Below are 24,663 nucleotides of genomic sequence, written 5' to 3' on the forward strand. Positions count from 1 at the left end.
GGACTGCAAACATTCCATAACAAAGCCATCACTTACAGAGAGATGAACCTATTTGGCCCTAAACAGACCACTGTGAATGACCCAAAATTAAGGAAAGCTATGCACAGATTCTGTGAGGATAGCCTTGCTATTGAGAGAGGCCGCCGTAGGCAGACCTGGGTCTCAAGAGAAGACAGGTTATGTGCAAACTGCCCACAAAATGAGGTGGAAACTGAGCTGCACTTCCTAACCTCCTGCCAAATGTATGACCATATCAGAGACACATAAACTCAGCAACAAAAAAAACCGTCCCTTTTTCAGGACCCTGTCTTTCAAAGATAATTTGTAAAAATGTCAAAATAACTTCACAGATCTTCATTGTAAAGGGTTTAAACACTGTTTCCCATGCTTGTTCAATGAACCATAAACAGTTCATGAACATGCACCTGTGGAACGGTCACTGACTGCTTACAGATGGTAGGCAATTAAGGTCACAGTTATGAAAACTTAGGACACTAAAGAGGCCTTTCTACTGAGTCTGAAAACACCAAAAGAAAGATGACCAGGGTCCCTGCTCATCTGCGTGAACATGCCTTGGGCATGCTGCAAGAAGGCATGAGGACTGCAGATGTGGCCAGGGCAATAAATTGCAATGTTCGTACTATGAGACCCGAACATCACACCTGCGGGACAGGTACAGGATGGTAACAACAAATGAGTTACACCAGGAACACACAATCCCTCCATCAGTGCTCAGACTGTCCGCAATAGGCTGAGAGAGGCTGGACTGAGGGCTTGTAGGCCTGTTGTAAGGCAGGTCCTCACCAGACATTACTGGCAACAACGTCGCCTATGGGCACAATCCCACCGTTGCTGGAACAGACAGGACTGGCAAAAAGTGCTCTTCACTGACGAGTCGTGGTTTTGTCTCACCAGGGGTGATGGTCGAATTCGCGTTAATCGTCAAAGGAATGAACGTTACACCGAGGCCTGTACTCTGGAGCGGGATCAATTTGGAGGTGGAGGGTCCATCATGGTCTGGGGCGGTGTGTCACAGCATCATCGGACTGAGCTTGTTGTCATTGGAGGCAATCTCAACGCTGTGCGTTACAGGGAAGACATCCTCCTCCCTCATGTAGTACCCTTCCTGCAGGCTCATCCTGACATGACCCTCCAGCATGACAATGCCACCAGCCATACTGCTCGTTCTGTGCGTGATTTCCTGCAAGACAGGAATGTCAGTGTTCTGCCATGGCCAGCAAAGAACCCGGATCTCAATCCCATTGAGCACGTCTGGGTGGGACCTGTTGGATTGGAGGGTGAGGGCTAGGGCTAGGGCCATTCCCCCCAGAAATGTCCAGGAACTTGCAGGTGCCTTGGTGGAAGAGTGGGGTAACATCTCACAGCAAGAACTGGCAAATCTGGTGCAGTCCATGTGGAGGAGATGCACTGCAGTACTTAATGCAGCTGGTGGCCACAGCAGATACTGACTGCTACTTTTGATTTTGACCCCCCCCCCCCCCCCCCTTTGTTCAGGGACACATTATTCAATTTCTGTTCGTCACATGTCTGTGGAACTTGTTCAGTTTATGTCTCAGTTGTTGAATCTTGTTATGTTCATACAAATATTTATATGTTAAGTTTGATGAAAATAAACGCAGTTGACAGTGAGAGGACGTTTCTTTTTTTGCGTTGTTTATTTCCTTTAGATTACACAAACCCATAAATAATTATCTATTGGGTGAAAATACCACAGTGTGCCATCACAGTAGCAAGATTTGTGACCTGTTGCCACAAGAAAAGGGCAACCAGTGAAGAACAAACCCCATTGTAAATACAACCCATATTTATGTTTTTTTATTTTCTCTTTTGTACTTCAACTATTTGCACATTGTTACAACACTGCATATATATATAATATGACATTTGAAATGGAACTTTTGTGAGTATAATGTTTACTGTTAATTTTATATTGTTTATTTCACTTTTGTTTATTATCAATTTCACTTGCTTTGGCAATATAAAATATGTTTCCCATGTCAATAAAGCCCTTTGAGTTTAATTGATTTGAGAGAGAGAGGGAGGGAGGAAGAGAGGAAGAGAGAGAGGGAGGGAGAAAGAGAGAATGAGAGAGAGGGAGGGAGGAAGAGAGAAAGAGTCCGTTATTACGCGACACTGGCCGGTAAATGCCAATGTTGGGTAATAACGGTCCCTTTTATTACTGCAACTGTGGACAGCACCGATAGAGACAGCAATAACAAACACAGACATGGCTGCTGAGGATGCTGCTCTCCACAGAGGATGCTGCTCTCCACAGAGGATGCTGCTCTCCACAGAGGATGCTGCTCTCCACTGAGGATGCTTCTCTCCACAGAGGATGCTGTTTTACACTGAGGATGCGCTCGGTCGGGTTTATGGACTGGGATCTGTTTAAGTTGGTAACACCGACTGGGTTTGTAAAGAATTGTGGGCTGATTTTAGAGGGGTGGATGGCTACCTCACATGGTTTCTCTGACTCCTAGCATTTCAGATCGTCTGGTCACACAGAGTGGTCTACACAGCCATTGTCGGGGGTGCTTGGCCGCCAGTCAATACGAGCAGGGGCAAATATGAGCTCAGTGACTGTGTCAGGGTCACTCATCCAGCTAGGGGACAGAGAGGGAGTATTGTCCTCGGCCAGTTAACGGACAAAAGCTGAAAGTGTATCAGGCATGAACTCACCGATGCCAGGACAGTGTCTCCTCACATGGAGAGAGAAACGAGCGTATTCAACAGACACACTTATAGGACGAAACATACATGAAGATGAATCAATGACAGATGAACACTCAATGTGCAAGAGCTAGTTCTGAAAGTGAGAGACTGGAGTGATCGATAGACATCTGTATTTCACATACTAGTGTGTGTGTGTGTGTGTGTGTGTGTGTGTGTGTGTGTGTGTGTGTGTGTGTGTGTGTGTGTGTGTGTGTGTGTGTGTGTGTGTGTGTGTGTGAGTGAGTCCTTCTGTCCCTCCCCTCCAGTAAGCCAATAATCTGATGCCCAAACATGTTACCAAACACAAACATGTCGAACACATAGAACAATATGCAGGCGCTAGTCTGTCAGTGAGTCACTTCCATTATCCTAGTTCTTCATAAAATAAACAGTGTCAAATCAAATCAAATTGCATTTGTCTCATGCACCGAATACAACAGGCGTAGATCTAACCGTGAAATGCTTACTGACAAGCCCTTAACCAACAACGCATTTTTAAGAAAAATAAGGGTTAAGAAAATATTCACCAAATAAAGTTGAAAAAGTAACACGATAAAATAACAATAACGAGGCTATATATACATTGGTACCGGTATTGAGTCAATGTGCAGAGGTACAGGTTAATTGAGGTAATTTAGGTCATATGTACACTACCGTTCAAAAGTTTGGGGTCACTTTGAAATGTCCTTATTTTTGAAAGAAAAGCTACATTTTTGTCCATTAAAATAACATCGAATTGATCAGAAATACAGTGTAGACATTGTTAATGTTGTAAATGACTATTGTAGCTGGAAACGGCTTTTTATGGAATATCTACATAGGTGTACAGAGGCCCATTATCAGCAAACATCACTCCTGTGTTCCAATGGCACGTTGTGTTAGCTAATCCAAGTCTATCATTTTATAAGGCTAATTGATCATTAGAAAACCCTTTTGCAATTATGTTAGCACAGCTGAAAACTGTTGTCCCAATTAAAGAAGCAATAAAACTGGCCTTCTTTAGACTAGTTGAGTATCTGGAGCATCAGCATTCGTGGGTTCGATTACAGGCTCAAAATGGCCAGAAACAAAGGACTTCCTTCTGAAACTCGTCGGTCTATTCTTGTTCTGAAAAATTAAGGCTATTCCATGCGAGAAATTGCCAAGAAACTGAAGATCTCATACAACGCTGTGTACTACTCCCTTCACAGAACAGCAGAAACTGTCTCTAACCAGAATAGAAAGAGGAGTGGAAGGCCCCGGTGCACAACTGAGCAGGAGGACAAGTACATTAGAGTGTCTAGTTTGAGAAACAGACGCCTCACAAGTCCTCAACTGGCAGCTTCATTAAATAGTACCCGCAAAACACCAGTCTCAACGTCAACAGTGAAGAGGCGACTCCGGGATGCTGGCCTTCTAGGCAGAGTTCCTCTGTCCAGTGTCTGTGTTCTTTTGCCCATCTTAATCTTTTATTTTTATTAGCCAGTCTGAGATATGGCTTTTTCTTTGCAAATCTGCCTAGAAGGCCAGTTGAGGACTTGTGAGGCGTCTGTTTCTCAAACTAGACACTCTAATGTACTTGTCCTCCTGCTCAGTTGTGCACCGGGGCCTTCCACTCCTCTTTCTATTCTGGTTAGAGACAGTTTCTGCTGTTCTGTGAAGGGAGTAGTACACAGCGTTGTATGAGATCTTCAGGTTTCTTTGCAATTTCTCGCATGGAATAGCCTTCATTTCTCAGAACAAAAATAGACCGACGATCTCAGAAGAAGTTTTTTTTGCTTCTGGCCATTTTGAGCCTGTAATCGAACCCACAAATGCTGATGCTCCAGATACTCAACTAGTCTAAAGAAGGCCAGTTTTATTGCTTCTTTAAATCGGGACAACAGTTTTCAGCTGTGCAAACATAATTGCAAAAGGGTTTTCTAATGATCAATTAGCCTTTTAAAATTATAAACTTGGATTAGCTAACACAGCGTGTCATTGGAACACAGGAGTGATGGTTGCTGATAATGGGCCTCTGTATGCCTATGTAGATATTCCATAAAAAAAAATCTGTTGTTTCCAGCTACAAAAGTCATTTACAACATTAACAATGTCTACACTGTATTTCTGATCAATTTGATGTTATTTTAATGGACCAAAAATGTGTTTTTCTTTCAAAAACAAGGACATTTCTAAATGACCCCAAACTTTTGAACGGTAGTGTACATGTACAGTAGGAAGGGTTAAAGTGACTATGCATAGACAATAAACAGCAAGTAGCAGCAGCGTAAAATAAAAGGGGGGGGGGGGGGGGGGGGTCAATGCAAATAGTCCAGACAGCCATTTGATGAACTGGGGGGTAGAAGCTGTTAAGGAGCCTTTTGGACCTAGACTTGGTGTACCAGCACCGCTTACCGTGCGGTAGCAGAGAGAACAGTCTATGACTAGTGTGGCTGAAGTCTGTGGCAATTTTTAGGGCCTTCTTCTGACACCACCTGGTATAGAGGTCATGGATGGCAGGAAGCTTGGCCTCAGTGATGCACCACAGGACAGGCTGTTTTGGTGAATTTTTTCAGCTAACGGTCACACCCAGAGAGCCTACCTTATTTCAGGCTAAAAGCTAACAGTCAGCTAACGGTCACACCCAGAGAGCCTACCTTATTTCAGGCTAAAAGCTAACAGTCAGCTAACGATCACACCCAGAGAGCCCAGCTTATTTCAGGCTAAAAGCTAACAGTCAGCTAACGGTCACACCCAGAGAGCCCAACTTATTTCAGGCTAAAAGCTAGCAGTCAGCTAACAGTCACACCCAGAGAGCCCAGCTTATTTCAGGCTAAAAGCTAACAGTCAGCTAACGGTCACACCCAGCGACCCCGGCTTATTTCAGGCTAAAAGCTAACAGTCAGCTAACGGTCACACCCAAAGAGCCCAGCTTATTTCAGGCTAAAAGCTAACAGTCAGCTAATGGACATACCTAGAGAGCCCAGCTTAGAGGGAGTGAGTGCTGTATGACTGTCCCCCTGACACAGAAGACAAGAACTTGTTCTGACAATGTCCTCTATACTACATAATCTCCCCACCCTCCCTTAATGGGCTGTCTGATGTTCTAATGTAGGCCCAAGTTACAGCAAATATTAGACCACATTTTTGTTACCAAATGAAGGTTGAGAAAACCTATTGGTAGACGAAGATTGATTGTAGACTCTCTCACAATATTGTGGTGGGGATCCTGGTTCGATCCCCTGTGAGCCCTACGCACTTCGTGCTCCCTCTACTCTGTCTCCCTACTCCTACTCCTATCCTGTCGTAATATCGGAATTCCGTTATCCTTTAAACAGCGAAAGAAACAGGTGTATCTAGCGACAAAGGTTGGCGTAGTTAGAAACTACATTAAAAGATTAGAATGTGATGTATAAGACTAGATGTGTATCCAGTATGCCCATGCTTCTATACCTGCATTGCTTGCTGTTTGGGGTTTTAGGCTGGGTTTCTGTACAGCACTTCGAGATATTAGCTGATGTACGAAGGGCTATATAAAATAAACTTGATTGATTGATAGCTAGAAGCAGAAGGGTAAAAAGAGATACTCCTTTCTTCAACAACTTGATTTTCAACATGATCATCTCTCTTTACACTTTGGGGCCATGTAAATAGAACCATACGTTACTCAGGGAAATCTCCAGCGGAGCCAGAGACCCTAATGGCCCCTCAGATGAGTTACCTCAAGCTTAAATGACCTCATTACTGACGTGCCGCTGCCATTGAGAATACGCTCCAAAAAACAGCTCAAAGAATGAATTACTTGTGTGCGAAGCAGAGACAAGGTGTTATTCTCCCATCCACACAGTGTGTGTATGTGTGTGTGCACACCACATTGTAAACCCTGATCCACTGATAAAGTTGGATGAATGTTGACATACAGTAAAGGGGCTGTGTATGGCTCAGATGCATGGTAATTGCAACGTCAGGATTGTCGGTTAGATTCCCTCTGGATTCCCTCCCTTATATGCACGCACTATAAGACACTTAGGATAAAAGCCTCTGCTAAATGACACATATTAGTAAAACAGTAAAACTTATGCTCCCAGGTTATTTCATTGACACATTGTTTCGACCCGTTGGTCTTCATCGGCATCCATTTAAGTGATAATGCCCGATAAGCTGGTGTTTGGAGGATATATTGGCACGGTGTTGTGCCAATATATCCAATATATTCTCCAAACACCGGCTTCGAGGGCATTATCACTTTTATACAACGGGTTACCAATGATTTACATATTTTCATTAAAAACGTTTTTTTGATTAATTTATTCAAACTATTTCGTCCTTCCACAAAATATAGTCCCGACACAAATCTAGGGTTGCTACCCAAGCCGGGTGGTCGTTCGTTCTATCGGTTTGGTTGCCAGAGTCACGACCCAGTTGTTCAGTCTTTTTGTTCTGTATCTATGGACGTGACCCAGTCGTTCGTTCTAAATGTTCCATTGCCATACTGGCTGGCATCGCTCTTATCCCTTGCTTGCTAGCTAGCCAACTACGGCTAACTTACAGTCATGTCAAACAGTGCAGCCAGAATAACAACAGTAGCTGCATTTGGTGTTTTCTAGTGACATTTATTTAGACACATCCATAACAATGATCTAATGATGCGCGATTTCACCTGGCATTGAAAATGTGCTCTCTCGTCAGGACACTGTTGGTCGAGAGCTAGCCAACAACACAGCTAACAACACAGCCAACAACCCAGCCAACAACCCAGCTAACACAATCACTTCAAACTGAAGCTGGAAAGACTGCAAACTAGCTGCACGTTTTGTTCTATATTTCTTCAATTGACCTTTCTTTGTATATATCCATAACAATTATGCTGGTTCATGATTTCGACTGGCTGAGAAAAGCTGCCTGCCTGTCTGTCTCATCCCAACTCCCGATATGTTCATTACTATGGGACATCTGGAGATCGAATTTGAATATTGAAACAATGTTGCAAATGTCGAAGAGACAGACAGCAAGGTTTATACAAATCTCCGCTGTTGAAAACTAAATGTTAGTCTAAAAGAAATGTGAGATCATGTCTAGATGCTTTTTATAGAGGAGATCAAGTTTATAACTTGCCTAGCTGGGCTGATGAGACAGTGGATTGCTCAGTCAGATGGAACAGAGTAAATAGGCATTTTAACATCATAGATTTAGCTGGTGGTAACTTGTGGAATAGACACCGGCTGGAATGTGGTTTTAACCAATCAGCATGAGACCCACCCATTGTATAAATCAATTATGAAAACCTAAGGGCCGAAACGTTGTATCAATAAAGTCATATGGGAGCATGAACAGCAGTGTGCAGCGTTTTTTTATTTGTATTTTTCACGAGTTCACCAATAACTCCAGTACCTGCAAAATATTACCTGGATGTGTGTGTTTTCTTCAGCTTTTGTACATATTAGTAACTAACAATCATCATCTGCAGCTATAGATTACATAATTTGATCAGCGGCTATGAATACATGAGCCCATATGAGAGTGGGGGAAATGAAAGCCGCTGATGATTAATCAAAGTGATGCAATCCCATAGTCTGTGTGAAGAGGATGATGAGAATGCCTTGATGATTCTGACAGTCAGAAGACTAATCATTACAGAGGAATTGCTGAGAGCCTTGCTTGTGATCAGTGATGAAACTTAAAGGTGAATGAATAAATGTAAAGTTAGCTATCCGTGGATCCAGGCACAGTGTCTATGACTGTAGAATGAAAGAAATACAGCTCTCTGTACACCAGAGATTCAGGGTAAAGCAAACCAAACAGATTCTGTGAGTGAGCTCTCCTCCTCTATGCAGCACTCCTCCTCCTCCTCACTCTCTTTGACGTTCCCGTCTCCTGCACTAGGCTGTGTGCTGCCCAAAGGGCCAGCATGTGGACACCCAGTGTGTGTGTGTGTGTGTCTCTGACAGATGGGCACTGGCTGCATGTCCCTGTACAGGCAATGTGGTCTCTGACAGCCAAATACAAAGAGGAAGGGAGGGATAACAAAGGAACAAAACATAGGTGTGGCTTTTCACTGGTGTGGCTCCAGATGTAGGATCTTATTTTGACCTATGTTGTCATAGCACAACAGGATATGAATGTTTAGTGCATAATGTTTCTTAATCGGTGGTTAAAAGTAGGCTACATGAAAAGTGAAATACTGTTAGTATAACTGTGTGTTAGTGTGGGTTTTCAGTGAATTTATGTAAATCACCAAGCTCATCTACAAGAACATTCTCAGGAACAAAAGAGTGATCAAATTAAGATCCTACACCTGTACATATTACACTTCTGTGATGACAAAGTCTGGATCCTAGTTCCTTCATTATTACACAATGTTTCCAGCCCCTCAAAAAGTGATGTGCATTTGACGACATGTACCAAAATGCAGGGCGTCTCACCTGGCTCTGTAACTCACTCTGATGTCTCAGCCTCAGGTTCTCTGGGGTGTCAGTCACAATGGTGAAGGACTGCTTCGGGTAATGCCTGGAGTGAGAGAGAGAGTCATTGTATCATCGTCATCATTAGTTTTTTACAGAAGTGGATCATATAGCCCTGAAAAGTAAGTGCAACACCAAAAGCAGCTAAATGAAAACAAATGACTGCTAAGATAAGACTTTTCCTCACCTCTGCATACATTATTCACTCTTATAATCTAATGGCAAAGAATGGAGACAATTTAATGTTTACTGTCCTGATATTCAAGTAGGAAGTCACCTAATTGATTTCCAAGAGTTAAGGTACCATGTCTATTGAGTGTAAGGGTGTCTCTTACATTTTGGTTATTCACAATAATCTATGGCTTGTCAGACCAAGAAATGACAACAACCGAGTCCTGTTGGCATATGGCCAACTTTTAGAAACAATTATCAAAAATGCTCCCATGGAACAACCCCGCCCCCCCCAAAAAACCCAAGCGCTGTTTTGAGAACAGAATGGGAATGGAACGTAATAGGTGCCGATGAAACTTCCTAAAACAATGGCCTATTGAAAAGGACTAAACAAAACCCCAGGAAAGTTCAGCTATGACCCAATGACGTTTATCTCATAAAACAGACAACATTGACAAAGGAGCCATTGAATGAACTGAACAACAGTGACAAACATATCCCTGTTTCCTGGGAAACACTATAGGTTCTTCCCACAGCCTTTTGATATGAATGATGGAAAGACACAACTCAAATAAGCAAACTACACACACGCACACACAAAATATCAGTCTTCTTGCACTTCAAGATTGCAAGTTTGGTTCATTAAAATGTTTTAGTTGGTCTATGTAAAGTGCAAATTGGTTGAATAAAGATTATTTTAAAACAAATGTATAATGCAAATGTAAAGAGGATGCCAGGGGGAGCTGGTTGAGCACCTGGTCGTGCTGTGAATGAGGATGCCAGGGGGAGCTGGTTGAGCACCTGGTCGTGCTGTGAATGAGGATGCCAGGGGGAGCTGGTTGAGCACCTGGTCGTGCTGTGAATGAGGATGCCAGGGGGAGCTGGTTGAGCACCTGGTCGTGCTGTGAATGAGGATGCCAGGGGGAGCTGGTTGAGCACCTGGTCGTGCTGTGAATGAGGATGCCAGGGGGAGCTGGTTGAGCACCTGGTCGTGCTGTGAATGAGGATGCCAGGGGGAGCTGGTTGAGCACCTGGTCGTGCTGTGAATGAGGATGCCAGGGGGAGCTGGTTGAGCACCTGGTCGTGCTGTGAATGAGGATGCCAGGGGGAGCTGGTTGAGCACCTGGTCGTGCTGTGAATGAGGATGCCAGGGGGAGCTGGTTGAGCACCTGGTCGTGCTGTGAATGAGGATGCCAGGGGGAGCTGGTTGAGCACCTGGTCGTGCTGTGAATGAGGATGCCAGGGGGAGCTGGTTGAGCACCTGGTCGTGCTGTGAATGAGGATGCCAGGGGGAGCTGGTTGAGCACCTGGTCGTGCTGTGAATGAGGATGCCAGGGGGAGCTGGTTGAGCACCTGGTCGTGCTGTGAATGAGGATGCCAGGGGGAGCTGGTTGAGCACCTGGTCGTGCTGTGAATGAGGATGCCAGGGGGAGCTGGTTGAGCACCTGGTCGTGCTGTGAATGAGGATGCCAGGGGGAGCTGGTTGAGCACCTGGTCGTGCTGTGAATGAGGATGCCAGGGGGAGCTGGTTGAGCACCTGGTCGTGCTGTGAATGAGGATGCCAGGGGGAGCTGGTTGAGCACCTGGTCGTGCTGTGAATGAGGATGCCAGGATGAGCTGGTTGAGCACCTGGTCGTGCTGTGAATGAGGATGCCAGGGGGAGCTGGTTGAGCACCTGGTCGTGCTGTGAATGAGGATGCCAGGGTGAGCTGGTTGAGCACCTGGTCGTGCTGTGAATGAGGATGCCAGGGGGAGCTGGTTGAGCACCTGGTCGTGCTGTGAATGAGGATGCCAGGGTGAGCTGGTTGAGCACCTGGTCGTGCTGTGAATGAGGATGCCAGGGTGAGCTGGTTGAGCACCTGGTCGTGCTGTGAATGAGGATGCCAGGGGGAGCTGGTTGAGCACCTGGTCGTGCTGTGAATGAGGATGCCAGGGTGAGCTGGTTGAGCACCTGGTCGTGCTGTGAATGAGGATGCCAGGGGGAGCTGGTTGAGCACCTGGTCGTGCTGTGAATGAGGATGCCAGGGGGAGCTGGTTGAGCGCCTGGTCGTGCTGTGAATGAGGATGCCAGGGGGAGCTGGTTGAGCACCTGGTCGTGCTGTGAATGAGGATGCCAGGGGGAGCTGGTTGAGCACCTGGTCGTGCTGTGAATGAGGATGCTGGTTGAGCACCTGGTCGTGCTGTAAATGAGGATGCCAGGGGGAGCTGGTTGAGCACCTGGTCGTGCTGTGAATGAGGATGCCAGGGGGAGCTGGTTGGGGATGGGGTGGTAGAGGTAGAACGGGAAGAGAGGGACAGATAGTGAGAGCGATTAGTTGATTGTTGTAGATGACTGAGAGAGATTAGTAGGCAGAGAGAGAGAGAGAGGGGGAGACAGAGCAACCGAGAGAGAAAAAGAGAGAGACAGAGCGACAGAGAGAGAGAGAGAGAGAGTGAGCGAGAGAGAGGATGCAGAAAATGATCAAATGTGTATAGAACACAGGGGCGGAGCTAATAACATGGAACCCGGTGCAAATATTTGTCACAGGCCTCCCTACCCTGCCAAACACCAAATGTTTCTTTGTGAAGTTTCAGAGAAACACAGATGAACTCTGATTCAAGGACATACCAAGCAACACTGTTGTGTGTGCATATTGTACGTAGGCAAGGCAAGATTATCTCAGGAGGGAAATGAAAAAGATGCAGAATCTTCAGACCACAAAGTTTAAAAAAACCCCACCTGCATCATGATCATCAGCATGTTTTCATTTCTGGCATTTACCATGACTACAAACTCTACTCTGACACGCCCTGATCTCAGAAACTCAAGAGATAAATAGATATGATCAACTAAAAGTCTTGTGACGACAGAGTCAAATATACTGGACAAAAATATAAACACAACATGCAACAATTTCAATGATTTTACTGAGTTGCAGTTCATATTAGGAAATTAGTACATTTAAATAAATTCATTAGGATTTCACATGAATGGGCAGGGGAGCAGCTATGGGTGGGCCTGGAAGGGAGCCAGGCCCACCCACTGGGGAGCCAGGCCCAGCCAATCAGAATTAGTTTTTCCCAACAAAAGGGCTTTATTACAGAATAATATACTCCTCAGTTTCATCATCTGTCCGGGTGGCAGGTCACAAACAATGCGCAGGTGAAGAAGCCGGATGTGTAGGTCCTGGGCTGGTGTGGTTACACGTGGTCTGCGGTTGTGAGGCCGGTTGGACGTACTGCCAAGTTCTCTAAAACAATGTTGGAGGCGGCTTATGGTAGAGCCATTATCTGGCAACAGCTCTGTTGGACATTCCTGCAGTCAGCATGCCAATTGCACACTCCCTCAAAACTTGAGACATGTCACGTTCCTGACCTGTTTTCCTTTGTTATGTATTTGTTTTAGTTGGTCAGGGCGTGAGTTGGGTGGGTTAGTCTATGTTTTCTATTTCTATGTTGGGATTTTGTGTTCGGCCTGGTATGATTCTCAATCAGAGACAGGTGTGTATCGTTGTCTCTGATTGAGAGTCATACTAAGGCAGCCTGGGTTTCACTGGTGGTTTGTGGGTGTTTGTTCCTGTGTCAGCGTTTGGGCCACACAGGACTGTTGCAGGTTAGTCACGTTTGTTGTTTTGTTAATTTGTAGTGTTTGTTGGTTTGCCATTAAATAATGAACACTTACCAATCCGCATCTTGGTCCGATCCATGCTCCTCCTCGTCTGAGGAGGAGAACGACATTGACAGCCGTTACAGAAACACCCACCAAAACAGGATCAAGCGGATTGGAGAAGGACGGCAAGAACAAAAGCAATGGAGAGAAGAGGAATGGACTTGGGAGGAGATCCTAGACGGTAAAGGACCCTGGGCAAAGCCAGTGGAGTGTCGCCGCCCCAAAGCGGAGCTGGAGGCAGCCACAGCCCAGGAGCGGTGGATTGAGGAGGCAGCACGTAAGAGAGGCTGGAAGCCCGAGAGGCTCACCCAAAAATTTCTTGGGGGGTGGCTAAAGGGGAGAGTGGCGAAGCCGGGTTGGATACCTGAGCCAACTCCCCGGGCTTACCGTGGAGTGAGAGGGCGTCGTACTGGTCAGACACCGTGTTATGCGGTAAAGCGCACGGTGTCCCCAGTACGCGTGCTTAGCCCAGTGCGGGCTATTCCACCTTGCCGCACTGGGAGGGCTAGGTTGGGCATCGAGCCGGATGTCATGAAGCCGGCCCAACGTATCTGGCCTCCAGTATGTCTCCTCGGGCCGGCGTACATGGCACCAGCCTTACAGGTGGTGTCCCCGGTTCGCCTGCATAGCCCAGTGCGGGCTATTCCACCTCGCCGCACTGGCAGGGCTACGGGGACCATTCAACCTGGTAAGGTTGGGGAGGCTCGGTGCTCAAGAGCGCGTGTCCTCCTTCACGGTCCGGTAGATCCGGCGCCACCTTCCCACCCCAGCTCAGTACCACCAGTGCCTACTCCACGCACCAGGCTTCCAGTGCGTTTCCAGAGCCCTGTTCCTCCTCCACGCACTCTCCCTGTGGTGCATGTCTCCAGCCCAGTGCCTCCAGTTCCGGCACCACGCACCAGGCCTACTGTGCGCATCAGCAGGTCAGAGTCGGCCGTCTGCCCAACGCCGCCTGCGCTGCTTGCCTGCTCAGCGCTGCCCGAACTGTCTGCCTGCCCAGCGTGGTCTGAACTGTCTGCCTGCCCAGCGCTGCCCGTCTGTCCCGAGCCTTCAGAGCCGTCCAGCCAGGACCAGCCAGTGCCGTTCAGCCAGGACCAGCCAGTGCCGTCCAGCCAGGACCAGCCAGAGCCGTCCAGCCAGGACCAGCCAGAGCCGTCCAGCCAGGACCTGCCAGAGCCGTCCAGCCAGGACCTGCCAGAGCCGTCCAGCCAGGACCAGCCAGAGCCGTCCAGCCAGGACCAGCCAGAGCCGTCCAGCCAGGATCAGCCAGAGCCGTCCAGCCAGGATCAGCCAGAGCCGTCCAGCCAGGATCAGCCAGAGCCGTCCAGCCAGGATCAGCCAGAGCCGTCCAGCCAGGATCAGCCAGAGCCGTCCAGCCAGGACCTGCCAGAGTCCCTCAGCCAGGACCTGCCAGAGTCCCTCAGCCAGGACCTGCCAGAGTCCCTCAGCCAGGACCTGCCAGAGTCCCTCAGCCCGGAGCTGCCGTCCCTCAGCCCGGAGCTGCTGCCCCTTATCCCGATGCTGCCCCTTCATTTAGGTGGGTTTAGTTGGAGGGTGGTCATTGGGAGGGGGATACGGAAGCGGGGAGTGACTATGGTGGGGTGGGGACCTCGCCCAGCGCCAGAGCCGCCACCGTGGACAGACGCCCACCCAGACCCTCACCTAGACTTTGTGCTGGTGCGCCCGGAGTTCGCACCTTAAGGGGGGGGTTCTGTCACGTTCCTGACCTGTTTTCCTTTGTTATGTATTTGTTTTAGTTGGTCAGGGCGTGAGTTGGGTGGGTTAGTCTATGTTTTCTATTTCTATGTTGGGATTTTGTGTTCGGCCTGGTATGATTCTCAATCAGAGACAGGTGTGTATCGTTGTCTCTGATTGAGAGTCATACTAAGGCAGCCTGGGTTTCACTGGTGGTTTGTGGGTGTTTGTTCCTGTGTCAGCGTTTGGGCCACACAGGACTGTTGCAGGTTAGTCACGTTTGTTGTTTTGTTAATTTGTAGTGTTTGTTGGTTTGCCATTAAATAATGAACACTTACCAATCCGCATCTTGGTCCGATCCATGCTCCTCCTCGTCTGAGGAGGAGAACGACATTGACAGCCGTTACAAGACATCTGTGGCTATCAGGAATCAAGGTAAGACCCAAGTGCAGACCGTGCGAAGTAACAATGTTTAATGTAACACCAGGGGCAGGCAAATGACAGGTCAAGGCAGGCAGGCAGGCAGGCAGGCTCAGGATCAGGGAGAGTTCAGTAACCCAGAGGGGGAGCAAAGGTACCGGACGGCAGGCAGACTCAGGGTCAGGGACAAGGACAGGCAGAGTTCAATAACCCAGAGGGGAAACAAAGGTAGAGGACGGCAGGCAGGCTCAGGGTCAGGGAGAGTTCAGTAACCCAGAGGCGGAGCAAAGGTACCGGACGGCAGGCATGCTCAGGGTCAGGGACAGGCAGAGTTCAGTAACCCAGAGGGGGAGCAAAGGTACAAGACGGCAGGCTCAGGGTCAGGGACTGGCAGATTGGTCAGACGGGTGGGTACAAGGTCAGGAGAGACAAGGGTCAAAAACCAGGAGGACAAGAAAGAGAGAGGCTGGGAAAAGAGGAGCTGACAGGATGAACGCTGGTAAGCTTGACAAACAAGACGAACTGGCAACATACAAACAGAGAACACAGGAATAAATACATAAGGGATAATGGGGAAGATATGCAACACCTGGAGGGGGGTGGAGACAAGCACAAAGACAGGTGAAACAGATCAGGGCGTGACAGTGGCATTGTGTTGTGTGACAAAATTGCACATTTTAGAGTGGCCTTTTATTATCCCCAGCACAAGGTGAACTTCTGTAATGATCATGCTGTTTAATCAGCTTCTTGATATGCCACACCTGTCAGGTGGATGGATTATCTTGGCAAATGAGAAATACCCACTAACAGGGATGTAAATACATTTGTGCACAACATTTTTGAGAAATAAGCTTTTTGTGCATAAGGAACATTTCTGGGATCTCAGCTCATGAAATATGGGACCAACACTTTACATGTTGCATTTATATATATTTTTCAGTATTTAACAGAAACCACTGATATAAGATCACTGGCTTGATTGTGTGCCGACTTAAACAGAAGCAGAGACAGCAGCCGACAGATACAGTATCTAGAATGGCGTCGGTCATAAAGCTCAGCATTCTACTGGCTGTTCTAGTCAGAACCTTACATACCGATACATATCATTTTGAAGCACCAGGGAAACAATATACCTTTGACATTATTCATCATAAAAAAGACTACTGTTTGTTATTCAGTTCAACAGCTGAAGAGAGCTTGCTGCTGTGGAACACTTCTAACAGTTCACCTGAGAATTCCCCCCTGGCTGCAGGACTACGGGACCGACTAAAACTGACTACTTTATCTCCCTGGATCCAGAATCTCACTCATTCAGACTCTGGACGCTACAGTGTGGAGTGTTGGACAGATGGCAAGGTTTTTAGCAAGATCGGAGGATATTCAGCTGCTCAGTTTGACCACTCTTTTCAACCGTAACTCTAGGCATTTTGAGGGGTGCTCCTTCCCACTCTCTTTCAGTCTCATTCCCTGCCATCTCTCTCAAAGGGTGAGGCTGCCGATATACAGTACCAGTCAAAAGTTTGGACACACCTACTCATTCAAGCGTTTTTCTTTATTTTTACTATTTTCTACATTGTAGAATAATAGTGAAGACATCACAACTATGAAATAATACATATGGAATCAAAAAAGTGTATATTATTATTATATTATTTGAGATTCTTCAAAGTAGCCACGTAACAATCCTTTTTTGTGTTTTTCCATCTTACACAATATAGAATTTGATGGAAGTGCCTTCCTCAACATGGATGTGTACTAGACCCCTCTGATCACATGATCAAATGACCTAAATATGACCTTAACTACCGCACAGAACACTCACTCAGCAAGAGCTAACTTGTGTTGTAATGAAACACCCCAGGCTTTGTCACTTTTTTTGGGGGTGACGCCAATAGTCTGTCGGTATGTAGCCTCACTATCCCCACAGCAATTACTTCCTGTAAACAATGCTAAACAATACAGGGGGGAGGAGCAGGAACAAGAGGACCAGGAAGTGTATCTCTGACTCATCCTCTATTCCCATCCCATTTGCACATGAGAATTCAGTATTGTTCCATCCCTTGGTGCCTGTAGCATGTCTATAGATACTGGGATGTAAACCCCATAGGGCCTGGCTATTCAACTCCAGGCCTAGAGGGTCAACATTCTACTGGCTCTCTTTTCTACCACCAGTTGTTGTCTCAGGTCTGAATCAGTCCCTGACAAGAAAGGTTTGGCCCCTCAGGCCTGGAGTTGAATAGCCCTGCCACGGGGCATCTAGAAGACGGCAAGAAAGACAGGTAAACCACAGTAAACAACTTGGCCCAAGTGGAACTATTCCGGAAAACCGAACTTGTAGCTAGAGTACCTTCAAAACAAGCATTCTCTCTCTGTCACAGGAGCAGAGGCTCAGAGAAAGGTTTCATGTGGGGCTTTGGTTACCGTCTCTTGGGCTAGTTCAGCTAAAAGCCCTGGGGAGAGGAGAGAGGGGCAGTGTGTGTGTGTGTGAGTGGGCTCTGTCCCTACCTCCCCCCTCTCCAGGCCTAGAGTTACACTTCAGTGGCCCCAGTCTCCATTGGCAACCCTGGACACTTTGTTCGGGCGGTGCAACCCAATCCCCTGAAACAAAGGCCCACTCTGTGGGATGTCATACACTCATTCAGCAGCCAAGGTACCTCTTCCTCAGCCAGAATAAAAATGAGAGGTAGGCCTACAATAAGCTGTTTATCCCTGGACTACACCATTAAAAAACACTAAAAAGCCTCCTGAAATGTGAAGTCCCTCGTTTTCATTTACTTTGAGGTTCTGACAATGTCTGTTTTCTCCCCATCTGGTGGTAATATTGCTTTATTGGAGCAGAATGGAGACAAAGAAATACGTGTTGGCACAGCAAAATAGTCTGGATTGCAGCTGAGCACAAATCACCTCTGTTTAAGGAACAAACTGGATATACGGACAGCAACATACAAGCACAAAGTACATCCACTCACAATGGTAACACTGTTTTTACTTCAGCACCCACTGGGCACAGACGTCAATTCAACGTCTATTCCACGTCATTTCATTTAAATGACGTGGAAACAACGTTGATTCAACCAGTGTGTGCCCAGTTCCAACCACACGTTCCAACCAGACTTGTAGTTAAACCTCCCAGCATAGCCGCTGTCTCAGGAGCAAGGTGTGGATTTCAACATCAACTGCATGCTCACTATACAAAATATCATAGTAGGAATCAAACATTTGCTCCTTGTTTTGGGATGCTTCAACTAGGGCTGTGGTGGTCACGAAATTTCATCAGCTGGTGATTGTCAAGCAAATAACTGTCGGTCTCACCGTAATTGACCGTTAATTAACATAACCACATTTAGCAACTCCTGGCTTCCAGACATAGCCTACAAGCCATTTTAAAAGTCTAATAAATCCATGTAATATAACCTACACCTTCACAATAAATCCATTATTTACTTTAGACAGTTCTAAAGAAGCATGATATGAAGAAAATGTAATCTATTTCAGAAGAAAAGAATAGCATACTCTGATACTCTGAGTTGTCCTTATGTTAGGTTCTGATGTGGCTATGCCAAATGGCTGTGGGCTACACTAGTTCAATAGCAGAAAAGATTTGCTTATAATTCCGTGGCATTAATTTGTATTATTTTATAGTATGAAGAATAAAATTGAACAAAGCTGAATAAAATAGAAAGGATATTTTCTCCAAATGATTTGAGGGAGTGCGCACATGCAAATATTCTGTGTAGTGTGGTTAACAAGGAAACAGTAAATGCTTAATTTAGAGTTATTAATGTAACTTTAGTTGTTCTACAAACGTTGGGCTATATGTTTTGATGTTTAATACATTGTAAGGCTGCATGATACGACTCTAATGATGATTTGAAAAAAGTCATTTGAAAGGCATGAGCTCTGCTTTGTTTTTTGCGCAGGCTGTCCAATAGTCTCTCATTCACAATTTGACAAGCACTTGATAATGCCTCGAATTTCATGGCGCCATTCCCTTTGTGGCCATAATGCACCCTAAGGACAACAAATTAAACTTTATTTGTCACATGCGGCGAATACAGCAAGTGTAGACCTTACTGTGAAACGCTTACTTACAAGCCCTTAACCAACAGTGCAGTTCAAGAAGAGTTAAGAAAATATTGAAGTAAACTAAAGTACAATATAATAAGAAGTAACACAATAGCATAACAATAACGGCAGGTAGCCTAATGGTTTGAGCGTTGGGCCAGTAACCGAAAGGTTGCTAGATCGAATCCCCGAGCTGACATTGTTCTGCCCCTGAACAAGGCAGTTAACCCACTGTTCCTAGGCCGTCATTGAAAATAAAATTTTGTTCTTAACTGATTTACCTAGTTAAATAAAAAATATAAATAAATAACGAGGCTATATACAGGGGGTACCAGTACCGAGTTAGTGTGTGGTGGTACAGGTTAGTTGAGGTCATTTGTACATGTAGGTAGGGGTGAATTGACTGCATAGATAATAAACAGCAAGTAGCAGCAGTGTATAAATGGAAGGGGGGGGGGGGGTGTCAATGTAAATAGTCCAGTGGCCATTTGATTAATTGTTCAGCAGTCTTATGGCTTGGGAGTAGCTGTTAAAAGAGCCTATTTGGTCCTAGACTTGGCGCTCCGGTACTGCTTACCGTGCGGTAGCAGAAAAAACAGTCAGGCTCTACACCCCTTGTAAAGCGAATGAATGTGCTTAAAGTTATTTGGCCACTTTAGTTGTGATACAAACCTTATTAAAACATATAGGCCTATGGGCTAGGCTACATGAGGTGTGTGACTATGATTAGAACAAGTCGCAAAAAAAGGCATTGTTTCTTATGCTGGGCGTCATTCACAAGTGATAATATATAATTCACAAGTGATAGGCTAATATTTTTACTCATCAGACTATTCTTGATTTAATCTTGTCTTTACATATACTAAATAATATATATATATATATATATATATATATATATATATATATGTGTGTGATATTTGTTTTGATTCTGAATGGACCATTATCATGCACCTGTATCAAAACAGGGCCAGCGGGGAAAAAATACATACCATCTATGCACTTAAATAGCGAATGGAGGATGCTTTCCCCGTGGTTCATTTTCATGCCAGCTAGGTAGGCTATTGTAAATATAAGCAATACGCTTAATATTAGGAAAGTTGAGAAATAAATATAGTAGGCCTAGCCTATAGAAAGCTGATGGGATCCTCCTCTTTTTAATAGAGGCCATCAGTCAGTTTCCTCACACATTTGCATAGCCTATAGAAATGTTGAGCAACATGAGCTCATGGGTTCTCATGAAGTGTTTGAATAGATTTTTGATTACATTTGCATTGATATCAGAGTGATTAGAGGGACAATAGAGTGCTGAGTACCAGGCAATTATAAGGCTTTGTAGGCTACTAATGACTATCAGCAGAATCAGAGCTTGGAGAAGCCTAATTACCGTGACTAAATGGTCACATGGAATTTGACTGCCTTCATGACTCGTGACCGCCGGTGTGGCGGTAATGTCGTCACCGCAACAGCCCTAGCTCTAACTCAGTGAATCTCTAAATTGTACTCTGTACATTGGGGGGAGTGTTATGTCGAGGGACCGGTTTACCAAGCTTGTCCAATAGGGGAAAGAACACCAAACCAAAGCTCCTCCGTAATTTCACGTATTTGATATATTTCAGTCGTAGGACACCTGATTCAAATCATTCAGGGCTTGATGACCTAGTCCTAGATCAAACAAGTGTAACAACAGGGGTTACTGGGGAAGTTTGGGAAACGCTACAGTATCTAATAGAGGTCTTTCAATAACAAAATCACAATTCTAACGCAAGCTTCCAATTGTCTCCTTCCACCCCTCTCCTCTCCACTGTGACTGTTGCCCAGGTTGTTCTTTAAAAAGAGAAAATAACTGTTCTCAATCAACTGACCTTGTCAAATAATGTGTAATGCATAATGTGTTGGCTCAGGACAGATTCAGAGAAATGGGATGGTTACAGAGTATGGAAAGATACGATGACTTGGCTTGCTGCCCTTTATTGTGGGAGGGTTTCTTAACCACCCCAGGAAACAGAGCTAGTCAGTTCAATTGAAGCACAAGGGCACACACACACACACACACACACACACACATTTCATGCTGGCTTAAGCACAGACATATTGCTTACTATATAACCATACAAATATGCACTAACTAGCATGTCCTCTATCAGAAATTGACACACACACCCACACACACAGTATTATTCTGAGTGCTGCAGCCTGCATTATATTGCTTATCCACAAGGGCAGATGTGGCAGCCAACAAGGCATTAAAATGTAATTATGCCTAGGGTCTTATTTATGGTGTTAGAAGCCATGTTGTATGATGCTTAGTGTTCAATGTTGGACTCTGCGATACATCTGCAAACCAGAGCTGAACATTGAAAATGGATCATCAGACCTGCAGGAGAACAGTCACAAATAATGATCGATTGATAATCCTGACAATGGAAGTAAAAATGTCCTCAAAGAGACCCAATCAATGGTCCAGATGTGAATTTGTATCAAGTGACATACAGTACAATAGATTGTTGATTGCCGTTGTAGATAGTTCAGAACTAAAGTATACTTCTCAAATGATCACTCCAAGTGAAGAATGATCGGGATGAAAATGGTCTCCCGTAGCAACGGCCCACACACACCACACACACACACACACACACACACACACACACACACACACACACACACACACACACACACACACACACACACACACACACACACACACACACACACACACACACACACACGTACGTCTCTTTCAACCCTGAGAATTAGAGTGTATCCTGAAAGGGACTATTTTAGAAGCAAGTTTATTGGGCAGGTTAGGGGTGGAGTGGATTAGGTGGGGGGTTCTAAGTCTCTCTTGTACCTCTCCACACACAATGCAATATTTGCTCCTCTCAGCAGGGCAGAAAAACATGGCTGCCAGCCAGGAGAGTATCAGAAAGCCATTCCCTTCACATTCAAAATAGTCAATTTTATTTTACTGTCCAAATGTGCCTCCTATTCTTAACCTGCACAAAAGCTGGATAGGGTTGACAAAAATGAAACCTAGACGCAGGTGTGTGTGTGTGTGTGTGTAGTCTAATTAGAGGAGTTTGGATCAATGTGGGCTGCTGTTGTTGAGTCACTCTCTCCTAGTGTCTGTCTTTTCCTCGGTCTCGAGGTCATCCATCTATCAGGGCTGACTCATTACTCAACTCTTTGTGTGTGAGGGCAGCAGTGCCAAGCTGCAGCCATGAATAAGCCTGCTACTCGATATAAACCAATCGGGCAACCCGTCTACCTCTGCCCAGAACCCAACACCTTGGGTTTGCGTCTCCCCCCCTTCCCCTTAGAACAGCCTCAATTCATCAGGGCATGGACTCTACAAGGTGTCCAAAAGTTTCCACAGGGATGCTGGCTCACATTGACTCCAATGCTTCCCACAGTTGTGTCAAGTTGGCTGGATGTCCTTTGGGTGGTGGATCATTCTTGATACATACGGGTGTTCTTAATGTTTTGTATACTCCAACATGTAAAAACTGTGCGTCATAATCTACAAGTTCATTACTCTCGTAGATAATTGGCACTGGAGGGGTGTTTCAGCTAATTGCACAAAACGCACCGCTTCAATTGGATAATGTTATACATTTAGACTTCAATGCTTGCGCTCATAATCCCTGGTAAATAAATCGAATCAACACTGAGTAAATGAGAAAACGCTAAATGGGTCTTTGCATCCCCCCTGGTAAGACAGAAACCGATCCAAAACCGCTTGGTTTACATCAAATCAATTTATATAGCCCTTCTTATATCAGCTGATATCTCAAAGTGCTGTACAGAAACCCAGCCTAAAACCCCAAACAGCAAGCAATGCAGGTGTAGAAGCACGTGACTAAAACATTTGGTTCTCACATGCGCGTCAGGCCTAAATATAACCCCCATGTCCTTCCAAACAATGTTTCCAATAACACACTCGGAGACATCCTGTTCACGTTGAAAGTTTCTTTATCCTTCGGGTGAAACGGCAGAGATTTACAATGCTCTGAGGCTGCCGGATTGTAATGACTGATGTGGAAGGCATTGTTTAAATGTTACTGTGGCATTATCATGCTGTCTGTGGGTGACCCTCCCAGTCTGCAGTAGCACTAGGTTGGTCTTATTCTTGGATGTTTTGTTTTCTTTTCCTGTGTGAAAGAGAAACAATGGTTGCTTTGATGTCCGGGGGTGGGGGTTCCAACTTCCTGTTCCCTTGGCCTGCTGGGAGATAACAGAGGAAGCGACAGACCGCCATCCCTCTTAATGTTCATTTTTGAACACACACACACACAAATAAATGCATGTACACCAAAACCATCATCCATACCTTGTTAAGCAATGCTGAATTAATTGAATCACTAACAGGCAAAATCTGTGCTCTCCCTCTCTTGGCTGTTCTGTGACTGTGCACGCTGAAACAGCTTATTATGATCTTAATGCTGTTATCGCATGTATGGAATATGACTTTCACATCCATCCTGACCAGTCACCCTCTGTATGCTTCTAGCGGCTGAAATAAAACCTCCCAAGGACGTGTGGTCTACTCCAGATAAATCCGTCCGTTCAAGATGCTCTCTTTCTACTCCTCTTACAAGTGAACCCCTCTCGTCAGTTGTGTGATGCTCAGCCAAGCGGAATAAACATGGGGTCAGCTCCAAGTGTCGTTATGCAGGTTGCTGCAAAAAGCATAGAAGCACCAGAGCATCGTCTTTCCTCTCATCAGCTATCGACAAGGACTTGTAGCCCTTTCCTGCCATCAAATGACCTAGTAAATGACCGCCTCATGGGTGGAATATGAATCATATTTTTCATGTTTGTCATAAATAATATTATTAATAATATAATATTATTTATAATTCTAATATTATTGATTTTTTAACCCGCCGAAAATCCGGTGTTTCTATGTCAAACAGTTTTTTCTTCTGTGATGTATATGAAGAGTAACATTGAGGTGCAAACTCAACATGTAATACATCTCAACTCTATATCTGACATGGTACAGGTCTTCTTTTTTGATCCCATAACCATGTGTGTGAGGTGTATACTTTTGTTTCAAAGTAGATTTGTTTATGACTACCAAGACCCTGATTTAGCCCACTGCTGTAAAAGGTTTTAAACTGGCAGCCGTGTACCTAACCTCAACACAAAAACGTGGACACTACAGACAGTTATCCTCCTGAATGTTATACTGCCTGAGTGGTATTTCACCAAGTAGGAATGCAGGCTCATGCTCAAAAAACACTATTGTGAAAAAACTCTACATTGTCTGGTGGGATTGTACTGTATAGGGTCCATTGTAGATAGAATGGACCAAGGGAGGACAATGCCTCTACTGCCCTACTTCTGCCTCAGCCACTCTGTAGACTGTACATTACATATGACATGTATTATATCCCATCAGGATTATAGCCAGCAAACGTGTGTCCCCCAAATCAGGGTGGATCCATGGCCCCTGTGTCAGATCATGCCCCCCCCCCCCCCCCCCCCCCCCCCCCGCTGTCTGTC

At 45.5% G+C, this 24,663-nt stretch overlaps 1 protein-coding gene across 1 annotated transcript in view; it reads right to left on the reverse strand.

Annotated features, from left to right (window-relative positions):
* The window catches only part of LOC120027978 (LIM zinc-binding domain-containing Nebulette-like), an 89,765-nt gene that overhangs the window by 54,651 nt on the left and 10,451 nt on the right, over positions 1-24,663 (reverse strand). Inside the window, exon 3 of the mRNA XM_038973074.1 lies at positions 9,117-9,201. Coding sequence (XP_038829002.1) covers positions 9,117-9,201 — 85 coding nt within the window. The remainder of the gene's footprint in view (positions 1-9,116; positions 9,202-24,663) is intronic.

This window comes from Salvelinus namaycush, chromosome 33, assembly GCF_016432855.1.
Source record: "Salvelinus namaycush isolate Seneca chromosome 33, SaNama_1.0, whole genome shotgun sequence".
NCBI lineage: Eukaryota > Metazoa > Chordata > Actinopteri > Salmoniformes > Salmonidae > Salvelinus > Salvelinus namaycush.